Source organism: Coturnix japonica, unplaced genomic scaffold (genome assembly GCF_054131305.1).
Source record: "Coturnix japonica strain WE unplaced genomic scaffold, WE-NBRP24 Scf063, whole genome shotgun sequence".
In the NCBI taxonomy this organism is placed as follows: Eukaryota; Metazoa; Chordata; class Aves; order Galliformes; family Phasianidae; genus Coturnix; species Coturnix japonica.
This window is the reverse complement of record NW_028188966.1, coordinates 465,946-478,843: the sequence shown is the minus strand read 5'-3', so window position 1 is coordinate 478,843 and position 12,898 is coordinate 465,946. Positions and strand designations below refer to the sequence as shown.

Sequence of the window (12,898 nt, the reverse complement as noted above, 5' to 3'; positions counted from 1 at the left end):
TGGAGGGGGGGGGGTGGGGGTGGGGGTCGGGGTTGGGGGGGGGTCGTCGGGGGTCGGGGAGGGGGGGGGCTTCGTGGTGCAGGTGAGTCAGGAGACGCTGCAGGTGACGCTACGGGAGGACGTGACACGGCGGCTGCTGGCACCGCAACGGGGGGGGGGCGACACGGGAGGAGCCCGGAACCGGGCGGATATACGAGGTGGGTATAGGGGGGGGGACCTAAAACTGACCAGATTGAGCCCAAAGCTGACCCTATTCACCCCAAATCTGACCCTATTGACCCCAAATCTGCCCCATTGCCCCTCCTGGACCCCCAAATCTGCCCCTATTCACCCCAAAACTGCCCCTACTGCCCCTCCTGGACCCCCATATCTGCCTCTATTGACCCAAATCTGCCCCTATTGACCCAAATCTGCCCCTATTGACCCCAAGTCTGCCCCTATTGAACCCAAAGCTGCCCCTATTGCCCCCCCTGGACCCCCAAATCTGCCCCTATTGGCCCCAAATCTGCCCCTATTGCCCCCAAATCTGTCCCTATTAACCCCAAATCTGCCCCTATTGAACCCAAAGCTTCCCCTATTGCCCCTCCTGGACCCCAAATCTGCCCCTATTGACCCAAATCTGCCCCATTGACCCCAAATCTGCCCCTATTGGCCCATAATCTGACCCTATTGCCCCTCCTGGACCCTCAAATCCGCCCCTATTACCCCAATTCTACCCCTATTCACCCCAAATCTGCCCCTATTGGCCCCTAATCTGCCCCTATTGGCCCCTAATCTGCCCCATTGCCCCTCCTGGACCCCCAAATCTGCCCCTATTCACCCCAAATCTGCCCCCATTGACCCCAAATCTGCCTCTATTGAGCACAAATCTGCCCCTATTGCCCCAAATCTGCCCCTATTGGCCCCAAATCTGCCCCATTGCCCCTCCTGGACCCCTAAATCTGCCCCTATTGACCCCAAATCTGCCCCTATTGCCCCAATTCTGCCCCTATTCACCCCAAATTTGCCCCTATTGACCCCAAATCCGCCCCTATTCACCCCAATTCTGCCCCTATTCACCCCAAATCTGCCCCTATTGACCCCAATTCTGCCTCTATTCACCCCAAATTTGCCCCTATTGAGCACAAATCTGCCCCTATTGACCCCAAATCTGCCCCTATTCACCCCAAATCTGCCCCTATTGCCCCAATTCTGCCCCTATTGACCCCAAATCTTCCCCTATTAACCCAATTCTACCCCTGTTCACCCCAATTCTGCCCCCATTGACCCCAAATCTGCCCCTATTCACCCCAAATCCGCCCCATTGCCCCCATAACATTTAGCCCCAATTTCCCCCTATTTTCCCCCAAATTTCTCCCCTTTAACCCCCCCCATCCCACCCCCTGCCCCCACTGACCCCATTTTACCCCCATATTTCCCCCATTTTAACCAATTTCTCCCTTTTTTACCCCATTTTCCACCCCCCCCCCCCCCCCATTCCAGCCAAGGCCTCCCGCCTCTCCCTGCCCCTCCCCCCGCTGGGTTTGGCCACGCCCATTTCCCGTTGGGAGGCGGGGCCAGGACCGGAAGTGGTTGGACCGGAAGAGGAAGAAGAAGAAGAGGATGGAGCGGAACCGGAAGGGGCGGGGCAAGTGGTGCCGTTGGTGGTCACGTGTTGGGACGGGCGGGGCCTACGGGGTCTCCTGAAAGCCCCTCGGGCGCAGGCGGAAGTACGCAAGCGGAAGATGGTGTCGTTCTTTGATGACGTCACAGTGTTCCTGTTCGATCAGGTAAATGGGAGGGGGCGTGGCTTGTGGGAAAGGGGGCGTGGTCAGTGTTAATGGACACACCCACTTCCGGTAGGAGACTCCAACCAACGAGTTGATCTGCCAGAGCGCCGCCGTGGGGCAGGAGAACGCTATAGCGCCCCCCGATGGTCTGGGTAGGTATAACGTTGGGCTGGAGGACCCGCTGGGAGGACTGAGCCCCATAGGGAGGGGGAGGGGCTTCCTGACCCATAAGTGGAGGGTTCAGCTCTATGGAAGTCGGGCTCAGACCCATAGAAAGTGGGTCTGGGGGGTCCCAGTCCCATAGGAAGGGGTCTCAGCCCCACAAATGGGGACCTGACCCCATATTGAGGATCTAGAGCCCCATAGAAAGGGTCATTTATGGGTCCCAGACCCATATAAAGGGTCCTGAGGGGTCCTCGTCCCATTAGAAAGGGGTCCCAGCCCCACATAAGGGGGTTCTGACCCCATATTGAGGATCTAGAGGGTCTGAGCCCCATAGAAAAGGGTTCTTTGGGGGTCCCAGCCCCATATAAAGGGACCTGGGGGGACCTCACTCCCATAGGAAGGGGTCTCAGCCCCATAAATGGGGTCCTGACCCCATATTGGGGATCTAGAGGGTCTGAGCCCCATAGAAAGGGGTCATTTATGGGTCCCAGCCCCATAGAAAGGGTTCCAGGAGGGGTTCCAGCCCCATGGGGGAGATGTGGGGGATCCTATGGGGGGGTGCATGGGGCAGATTTGGGGTTGGGGGGTAATTAAGGGGAGGGGGATGATAATGGGGGGGTGATAAACGGGACCTGACCCCCCCCCCCCTTTCTTTTCCAGCCCCCATCGAGAACTGAGACCCCCCCCCCCCATAACGCCCCCTCCCCTTTAAGACTCCTTTTCTACAGTGACTTGGGGGGGGGGGTCCCCAAATCCCCCCCCCCCCCCCATTAAAATCATCTCTCCAGTGCCAAAATGGGGGGGGTGGGTGGGTATAGAAGGGGGAGGGGCAGCACCCCCCACCCCCCCATGTAGCCCCCCCAGTGCCAGAGCTGGGGGTCGGGGAGGGGGGGGGGCAGATAAAGGGGGGGTTGTGGGGGGGGGGGTATTAAAACTGCTGGGATTTGAATGGGAATGGTGTCAGGAGCATCATTTATTAAGGGGGGGGGGGGTAATTAAATACTGGGGGGTAATTAACTGCCGGGGGGGGGTAATGGGGCAGGTTGGAGGGGGTGGGGGGTAGAATGGGGGAGTATAGGGTAGGAAAGAGGGGATGTGGGGCAGATATAGGGCAGAGGGGGGGGAATATGGGGCAGATATGGGGCAGAGGGGGGGAATATAGGGCAGATATGGGGTAGAGAAAGGGGATATGGGGCAGATATGGGGTAGATATGGGGATATGGGGCAGATATGGGGCAGGAGGGGGGATATGGGGCAGATATGGGGTAGATATGGGGATATAGGGCAGATATGGGGCAGATATGGGGCAGATATGGGGCAGGAGGGGGGATATGGGGCAGATATGGGGCAGATATGGGGCAGAAGGAGGGATATGGGGCAGATATAGGGCAGATATGGGGCAGATATGGGGTAGATATGGGGATATGGGGATATGGGGCAGCTATGGGGCAGCTATGGGGCAGCTATGGGGTATTGATAATTGGGGGGGTGGGATGTGGGAGGGGCTGAGTTTGGGGGTTCCATCCCCATAGGCTCCGCCCCCCTTAGTGGGCGGGGCTTAAGGATATCGCCGTCACCCATTGGCTTGTCCCACTTTGAGTGACAGCTGGTCCCCGCCTCCTGCCGCGCACCCTTCCGCCATTGGTTCCATTGGTCGGTTCCGCCCCTCCTCCCGCTGAGGTTTGGCCAATCGGATAGCGAGGCCGTCCCGCAGCGCTTGGATTGACGGCCGCGCTGGCAAATAGGAACTGCCGCCTCTATAAACACTGCGAAGCCCAGCCAATGGGAAGTGAGAGCGTTGCTGACTGACAGCCCCTAGCGGAGGCGGGACTGCGGATGCCTTTTCCCGCCTCTCTTTCCTCCACCCAATCATCAAGCGGTATTCTGTGAGCGACAGCGGCTTCATCCAATCAGCGCGTGTGGCGGGCCGGCGGGGCGGGGAGGCGGTGGTGAGGTGCGGCCGCCATTTTGGATGCCGCGGAGACGGCGGCGGCGGAGCTTGAGGTGGGGGAGGGGAGAGAGAACGGAGCGATAAGGGCCGATATCGCGATAGTCGGCGACACACGGCGAGGGAGGAGGAACACACACGGACCGGGCCGCCCCGGAGTGTCCGGTGAGGGGTTTATAGGGGATCCTATAGGGGTTAGGGGGGGTCTGTGGGGGGGGGGATGTCTGTGAGGCCTATGGAGGCCTATGGGGGTCTATGGAGGTCTATAGGGGCCTATGGGATTGTATGGGGTTATATGGGGGGTCTATGGGGGTCTACGGAGGTCTATGGAGGTCTGTAGGGGCCTATGGAGCTCTATGGAGGTCTATAGGGGTCTATGGGATTATATGGGGTTATATGGGGGGTCTATGGGGGTCTATGGAGGTCTATGGAGGCCTATAGGGGCCTATGGAGGCCTATGGGGGTCTATGGAGGTCTATAGGGGCCTATGGGATTATATGGGTTTATATGGGGGGTCTATGGGGGTCTATGGAGGTCTATAGGGGCCTATGGGGGCCTATGGGATTATATGGGGTTATATGGGGGGTCTGTGGGGGTCTATGGAGGTCTATGGGATTATATGGGGTTATATGGGGGGTCTATGGGATTATATGGGGGGTCTATGGAGATCTATAGGGGCCTATGGGGGCCTATGGGATTCTATGGGGGGTCTATGGGGGTCTATGGAGGTCTGTAGGGGCCTATGGGATTGTGTGGGGTTATATGGGGGGTCTATGGAGGTCTATGGAGGTCTATAGGGGCCTATGGAGGCCTATGGGGCTCTATGGAGGTCTATAGGGGCCTATGGGATTGTGTGGGGTTATATGGGGGGTCTATGGAGGTCTATGGAGGTCTATAGGGGCCTATGGAGGCCTATGGGGCTCTATGGAGGTCTATAGAGGCCTATGGGGCCTGTGGGATTATATGGGGTTCTATGGGGGGTCTATGGGGGTCTATAGAGGCCTATGGGGTTATATGGGGGATCTATGTGGTTATATGGGGCGTCTATAGGGGATCCTATAGGGGTTATGGGGGGTATATGGGGGGGGGGGTGTCTGTGAGGCCTATGGAGGTCTATAGGGGCCTATGGAGGCCTATGGGGCTCTACGGAGGTCTATAGGGGCCTATGGGATTATATGGGGTTCTATGGGGGGTCTATGGGGGCCTATGGAGTTCTATGGGGGGTCTGTGAGGGGTCTATGGCGGCCTATGGGATTATATGGGGGGTCTGTGGGGGTCTATGGAGGTCTGTAGGGGCCTATGGGATTGTATGGGGTTATATGGGGGGTCTATGGGGGTCTATGGAGATCTATAGGGGCCTATGGAGGCCTATGGGGGTCTATGGAGGTCTATAGGGGCCTATGGGATTGTATGGGGTTATATGGGGGGTCTATGGGGGTCTATGGAGGTCTATAGGGGCCTATGGAGGCCTATGGGGGTCTATGGAGGTCTATAGGGGCCTATGGGATTGTATGGGGTTATATGGGGGGTCTATGGGGGTCTATGGAGGTCTATAGGGGCCTATGGAGGCCTATGGGGGTCTATGGAGGTCTATAGGGGCCTGTGGGATTATATGGGTTTATATGGGGGGTCTATGGGGGTCTATGGAGGTCTATAGGGGCCTATGGAGGCCTATGGGGGTCTATGGAGGTCTATAGGGGTCTATGGGATTATATGGGGTTATATGGGGGGTCTATGGGGGTCTATGGAGGTCTATGGAGGTCTATAGGGGCCTATGGAGGCCTATGGGGGTCTATGGAGGTCTATAGGGGCCTATGGGATTATATGGGGTTATATGGGGGGTCTATGGGGGTCTATGGAGGTCTATGGGATTATATGGGGGGTCTATGGGGGTCTATGGAGGTCTATGGGATTATATGGGGTTATATGGGGGGTCTATGGGATTATATGGGGGGTCTATGGGGGTCTATGGAGATCTATAGGGGCCTATGGGGAGCCTATGGGGTTCTATGGAGGTCTATAGGGGCCTATGGGGGCATATGGGATTATATGGGGGGTCTATGGGGGTCTATGGAGGTCTATAGGGGCCTATGGGGTTATATGGGGGGTCTATGTGGTTATATAGGGGCCTATGGGGGGGTCTATAGGGGATCATATAGGGGTTATGGGGGGTCTATGGGGGGGGGGGGGTGTCTGTGAGGCCTATAGGGGTCTATGGGGGTCTATGAGAGGCCTATGGGGGTCTATGGAGGTCTATAGGGGCCTATGGGATTATATGGGGTTCTATGGGGGGTCTATGGGGGCCTATGGGATTATATGGGGGGTCTATGGGGGTCTATGGAGGTCTATAGGGGCCTATGGGATTGTGTGGGGTTATATGGGGGGTCTATGGAGGTCTATGGAGGTCTATAGGGGCCTATGGAAGCCTATGGGGCTCTATGGAGGTCTATAGGGGCCTATGGGGGCCTATGGGATTATATGGGGTTCTATGGGGGGTCTATGGGGGTCTATAGAGGCCTATGGGGTTATATGGGGGATCTATGTGGTTACATGGGGCGTCTATAGGGGATCCTATAGGAGTTATGGGGGGTCTATGGGGGGGGGGGGTGTCTGTGAGGCCTATGGAGGCCTATGGGGGTCTATGAGAGGCCTATGGGGGTCTATGGAGGTCTATAGGGGCCTATGGGGGCCTATGGGATTATATGGGGTTCTATGGGGGGTCTAAGGGGGCCTATGGGATTATATGGGGGGTCTGTGGGGGTCTATGGAGGTCTATAGGGGCCTATGGGATTGTATGGGGTTATATGGGGGGTCTATGGAGGTCTATAGGGGCCTATGGGATTGTATGGGGTTATATGGGGGGTCTGTGGGGGTCTATGGAGATCTATAGGGGCCTATGGGATTGTATGGGGTTATATGGGGGGTCTATGGAGGTCTATAGGGGCCTGTGGGATTGTATGGGGTTATATGGGGGGTCTATGGAGGTCTATAGGGGCCTATGGGATTGTATGGGGTTATATGGGGGGTCTATGGAGGTCTATAGGGGCCTATGGGATTGTATGGGGTTATATGGGGGGTCTATGGAGGTCTATAGGGGCCTATGGGATTGTATGGGGTTATATGGGGGGTCTATGGAGGTCTATAGGGGCCTATGGGATTGTATGGGGTTATATGGGGGGTCTGTGGGGGTCTATGGAGATCTATAGGGGCCTATGGAGGCCTATGGGGGTCTATGGATGTCTATAGGTGCCTATGGGGGCCTATGGGATTATATGGGGGGTCTGTAGGGGCCTATGGAGGCCTATGGGGGTCTATGGGGGTCTATAGGGGCCTATGGGATTATATGGGGTTATATGGGGGGTCTATGGGGTTATATGGGGGTTTATGGGGTTCTATGGGGAGTCTGTGAGGGGTCTATGGGGGCCTATGGGGGGAGTCTGTGGGGGTCTATGGGGGATCCTATAGGGGCTGTGGGGGGCCTATGGGGGGGGGTCCGTAAGGCCTATTGGGGCCTAGGGGGTTCTATGGGGGGTCTATAGGGGTCTATGTGGGGGTAGTCTGTAAGGCCTATTGGGGCCTATGGGGATCTATGAGAAGCCTATGGTGGTCTATGGGGTTCTATGGGGGTCTGTAGGGTTCTATGGGGGTCTATGTGGGGGTGGGCCCCATGAGGGGCTTTAGGGCTCCTATTGGGGGGGGTCTGTAAGGGCTCCTGGGGTCTTTGGGGGGATATTGAGGGACCTATGTGGGGCCTATGGGGTCTGGGGGGGGGGTTGTGTCCGTATGGGGGCTATGGGGTCTGGGGGGGGGGATCTGTATGGGGTCTATGGTGGGGGCTGTATGGGGGCTATGGGGTCTGTGGGGGGGGGATCTGTATGGGGTCTATTGGGGGGGCTGTATGGGGTCTATGGGGGGGGCTGTATGGGGGCTATGGGTTCTGGAGGGGGGGGATCTGTATGGGGCCTATGGGGGGGGCTGTATGGGGGCTATGGGGTCTATGGGGTTGGGCTGTATGGGGGCTATGGGGTCTGTGGGGGGGGGGCTCTGATTCACTGTTCCTATAGCGGCCCCCCCCCGAAGTGATGCCGAGAGCCCCCCGCTGAGCCCCCACCATGGCTGACAAGAGGAAGCTGCAAGGTAATATGGGGGGGGGGGGGGGGGTATTGTTGTCCTAATTAATCTGATGGCGTTAATTAGTGGGGGGCTAATGACCCTCATGGGGGGGGATTAACTTGTACCCCCCCCCCCCCCCCAGGTGAAATCGACCGCTGCCTTAAGAAGGTGTCGGAGGGTGTGGAGCAGTTTGAGGACATATGGCAGAAGGTGAGTGTAAAAAAGGGGGGGGGGCTGCTTTAATTACCCCCTTAATGACCCCCCCTCGGACCCTAATTAGTCTTTAATTAATTACTTTAATTACTTGCCCCCCCCCAATAGCTCCACAATGCGGCCAATGCCAACCAGAAGGAGAAGTATGAAGCCGACCTGAAGAAGGAGATTAAGAAGCTGCAGGTTTGGGGGGGGGGGGTCCTGGTGTTATTGGGGGGGGGTCCCGGTGTTATTGGGGGGGGTCCTGATGCTATGGGGGGGTTCTGGTGCCATAATGGGGGGGGGTCCTGGTGCTATGGGGGGGTCCTGGTGCTATAGGAGGGTCCTGGTGCCATAATGGGGGGGGTCCCGGTGTTATTGGGGGGGGGTCCTGGTGCTATGGGGGGGTCCTGGTGCCATAATGGGGGGGGTCCCGGTGTTATTGGGGGGGGGTCCCGGTGTTATTGGGGGGGGTCCTGGTGCCATAATGGGGAGGGTCCTGGTGCTATAGGAGGGTCCTGGTGCCATAATGGGGGGAGTCCTGATGCCATAAGAGGGTCCCAGTGCTATATGGGGGGGAGGTCTTGGTGTTACTGGGGGGGGGTCCTGGTGCTATAGGAGGGTCCTGGTGCCATAATGGGGGGTGGTCCTGGTGCCATGATGGGGGTGGGGTCTTGATGCTATGGGGGGGGGGTCCTAGTGCCATGGTGGGGGGGGTCCTGATGCTATGGAGGGGTCCTGGGCCCATAAGAGGGTCCCGGTGCTATATGGGGGGGGGGTCCTGGTGCCATAGGAGGGCCCTGGTGCTATGGGGGGGGGGGGGGTTATGGAATAATAGGGGACCCCATTCACGTGCCCCCTTCCCCTTATAGAGGCTGAGGGATCAGATCAAGACATGGGTGGCGTCCAACGAGATCAAGGATAAACGGCAGCTGATCGATAACAGGAAACTGATTGAGACGGTATTTGGGGGGGGGGGGCTATAGGGGGCTATGGGGTGGGGGGGGGGGGGGTTATGGGGTCCCAGTGATTGGATGAGGGCAGCAATATGGACTGGGATGGAGGGGGGTAGAGATGGGGGCACATAGTGGTATGGGGTGGGGGGGGCACATAGTGGTGTGTGTATGGGGGGGTACATAGGGGTATGGTGTGGGGGTTGGGGGGCACATAGGGGTATGGGGGGGGACGACATAGGGGTATGGGGTGGGGGGGACATAGGGGTATGGGGGGTTACATAGGGGTATGGAGTGGGGGGCACATAGGGGTATGGGGTGGGGGGGGACATAGGTGTATGGGGTGGGGGGGGGGACATAGTGGTATGGGGTGGGGGGGTACATAGGGGTGTGTGGGGGTACATAGGGGTATGGAGTGGGGGGGGACATAGGGGTATGGGGTGGGGGGGACATAGGGGTATGGGGGGGCACATGGGGTATGGGCTGGGGGGGGACATAGGGGTATGGGGGAGTACATAGGGGTATGGGGTGGGGTGGGGGGGGGACAGAGGGGTGTGTGGGGTGGGACATAGGGGTATGGGGTGGGGGGGGACATAGGGGTATGGGGTGGGGGGCACATAGGTGTATGGGCTTGGGGGCACGTAGGGATATGGGGGAGGGGAACATAGGAGTGTAGAGTGGAGGGGGGCACAATGGGGTATGGAGTGGGGGGGGGTCACACATCCTGATGTCCCCCCCCCCCCCCCAAAAGCAAATGGAGCGCTTTAAGGTGGTGGAACGCGAGACCAAAACCAAGGCGTACTCCAAGGAGGGGCTGGGGCTGGCACAGAAGGTGGACCCGGCCCAGAAGGAGAAGGAGGAGGTCGGCCAATGGCTGACGGTGAGCTCTGATATTGGGGGGGGGGTCTCAGGGGTGCCCCTCTCCCACCCCACTGACCCCCTTTACCCCCCCCCCCCCACCTTTAGAACACCATAGACACGCTGAACATGCAGGTGGATCAGTTTGAGAGCGAGGTGGAGTCGCTGTCGGTGCAGACCCGCAAGAAGAAAGGGGATAAGGATGTGAGTGGGGGGCAATGGGGGGGGGCGGGGGGGGGGGGCAGAGAAGGGATAGGGGGACATAGAGGGGATGGGGGGGGTCTTTGAGGGGTGTTGGGGGGTCTTTGAGGGGCACAGAGGGGCATGGGGGGGGGGAAAGGATGTAGGGACATAGAGGGGTTATGGGGGGGTCTTTGAGGGGCATGGGGGGGGGCAGAAGGGATAGAAGGGATGTAGGGACATAGAGGGGGTGATGGTGGGGGGGGTCTTTGAGGGGCATGGGGGGGGGGAGAAGGGATAGAAGGGATGTAGGGACATAGAGGGGATGGGGGGGGTCTTTGAGGAGTGTTGGGGGTCTTTGAGGGGCACAGAGGGGTGTGGGGGGGAAGAGAAGGGATGTAGGGACATAGAGGGGATGGGGAGGGGTCTTTGAGGGGTGTTGGGGGGTCTTTGAGGGGCACAGAGGGGTGTGGGGGGGAAGAGAAGGGATGTAGGGACATAGAGGGGATGGGGGGGTCTTTGAGGGGTGTTGGGGGGGTCTTTGAGGGGCACAGAGGGGCATGGGGGGGGGGGAAGGATGTAGGGACATAGAGGGGTTATGGGGGGGGTCTTTGAGGGGCATGGGGGGGGCAGAAGGGATAGAAGGGATGTAGGGACATAGAGGGGGTGATGGGGGGGGGTCTTTGAGGGGTGTTGGGGGGGGGCAGAAGGATGTAGGGATATAAAGGGGATGATGGGGGGGCACAGAGGGACCCCAGATCCCATTGTATGGAGTGGAAACCTTGGGGGGGGGGGCATTGGAGGGCTATGGGGGGGGGGGGGTCCATGTTATACATTGGGGGGGGGTCCAGGTTATACATAGGGGGGGGGTCCATGTTATACATGGGGGGGGTCCATGTTATACATGGGGGTCTTTGCTCTACATAGGGGGCAGTGGGGGCTTTGAGGACTGTGGGTTCTCCATGCTTTACATGGGGGGCAATGGGGGCTTTGAGGACCACACAGGGGTGGTGTGAGGGGGTATGAGGGTGACCCCCCCCCTATTTTCCTATGCCCCCCCCCCCCCCAGAAGCAGGATCGTATCGAGGGGCTGAAGCGACACATAGAGAAGCACCGTTACCACGTGAGGATGTTGGAGACCATCCTGAGGATGCTGGATAACGACTCCATCCTGGTGGACGCCATCAGGAAGATCAAGGACGACGTGGAATATTACGTGGATTCATCGCAGGACCCCGATTTCGAGGAGAACGAGTTCCTCTATGATGACCTGGACCTGGAGGACATCCGTAAGGGGGGGCTGGGGGGCTTTGGGGGTGGGTTGGGGGGCTTAAGGGGGGGAGTTTGGGGGCTTAAGGGGGGGAGTTTAGGGGCTTTGGGTGTGGGTTGGGGGGGGTAGGGGGGCTTTGGGGGGGGTAGGGGGCATTTGGGGGTGGGTTTGGGGGGTTTAAGGGGGGGAGTTTGGGGGCTTTGGGGGGGAGTTGGGGGGCTTAAGGGGGGGGAGTTTAGGGGCTTTGGGGGGGAGTTGGGGGGCTTAAGGGGGGAGTTTGAGGGGGTTGGGGGGCTTTGGGGTGGGTTGGGGGTGGTTGGGGGGCTTAAGGGGGGAGTTTAGGGGCTTTGGGGGTGGGTGGGGGGCTTAAGGGGGGGAGTTTGGGGGCTTTGTGGGGGAGTTGGGGGGCTTAAGGGGGGAGTTTGGGGGCTTTGGGGAGTTTAAGGGGGCTGGGGGGCTTTGGGGGTGGGTTGGGGGTGGTTGGGGGGCTTAAGGGTGAAGTTTGGGGGGCTTTGGGGTGGGTTGGGTGTGGTTGGGGGGCTTTGGGGGGGAGTTTAGGGGCTTTGGGGAGGGTTGGGGGGCTTAAGGGGGGAGTTTAGGGGCTTTGCGGGGGAGTTGGGGGGCTTAAGGGGGAGTTTGGGGGCTTTGGGGTGGTTGGGGGGCTTAAGGGGGGAGTTTGGGGGGCTTTGGGGTGGGTTGGGTGTGGTTGGGGGGCTTTGGGGGGGAGTTTAGGGGCTTTGGGGGGGAGTTGGGGGGCTTAAGGGGGGAGTTTGAGGGGGTTGGGGGGCTTTGGGGGTGGTTTGGAAGGGGTGGGGGCATTGGGGGGGAGTTTAAGGGGGCTGGGGGGTTTTGGGGGGTGGGTTGAGGGGCTTAAGGGGGGAGTTTAGGGGGATTAGGGATGGGTTGGGGGTGGTTGGGGGGCTTAAGGGGGGGAGTTTAGGGGCTTTGGGGAGGGTTGGGGGGCTTAATGGGGGAGTTTGGGGGCTTTGGAGGTGGTTGGGGGGCTTAAGGGGGGAGTTTGGGGGGGTTAGGTGGCTTAAGGGGGAGTCTGGGGGCTTTAGGGGGGGGTTGGGAGGTGGATATAGGGGCTTAAGGGGGAAGTTTGGGGTTTAAGGGGGGAGTTTGGGGGCTTTGGGGGGGAGTTGGGGGGCTTAAGGGGGGAGTTTGGGGGCTTTGGGGGTGGGTTGGGGGGCTTTGGGGGGGAGTTTAGGGGCTTTGGGGGGGAGTTGGGGAGCTTAAGGGGGGAGTTTGAGGGGGTTGGGGGGCTTTGGGGGTGGTTTGGAAGGGGTGGGGGCATTGGGGGGGAGTTTAAGGGGGCTGGGGGGTTTTGGGGGGTGGGTTGAGGGGCTTAAGGGGGGAGTTTGGGGGCTTTGGGGTGGGGTGGGGGTGGTTGGGGGCTTAAGGGGGGAGTTTGGGGGGATTGAAGGGGGGTTGGGGGCTTTGCGGGGGA

At 59.2% G+C, this 12,898-nt stretch overlaps 1 protein-coding gene across 1 annotated transcript; it reads left to right on the top strand.

The window, feature by feature from the left end:
• Positions 1-3,892: 3,892 nt before the first annotated feature.
• On the top strand, positions 3,893-11,577 carry CNOT3 (CCR4-NOT transcription complex subunit 3). The gene is made up of 8 exons (XM_085533785.1): positions 3,893-4,047; positions 7,947-8,019; positions 8,138-8,205; positions 8,317-8,391; positions 9,060-9,149; positions 9,892-10,020; positions 10,107-10,202; positions 11,248-11,577. The coding sequence occupies exons 2-8, from the start codon at positions 7,995-7,997 to the stop codon at positions 11,575-11,577; spliced, it is 813 nt and encodes a 270-aa protein (XP_085389911.1). The 5' UTR covers positions 3,893-4,047; positions 7,947-7,994.
• The last annotated feature ends 1,321 nt before the right edge of the window (positions 11,578-12,898 follow it).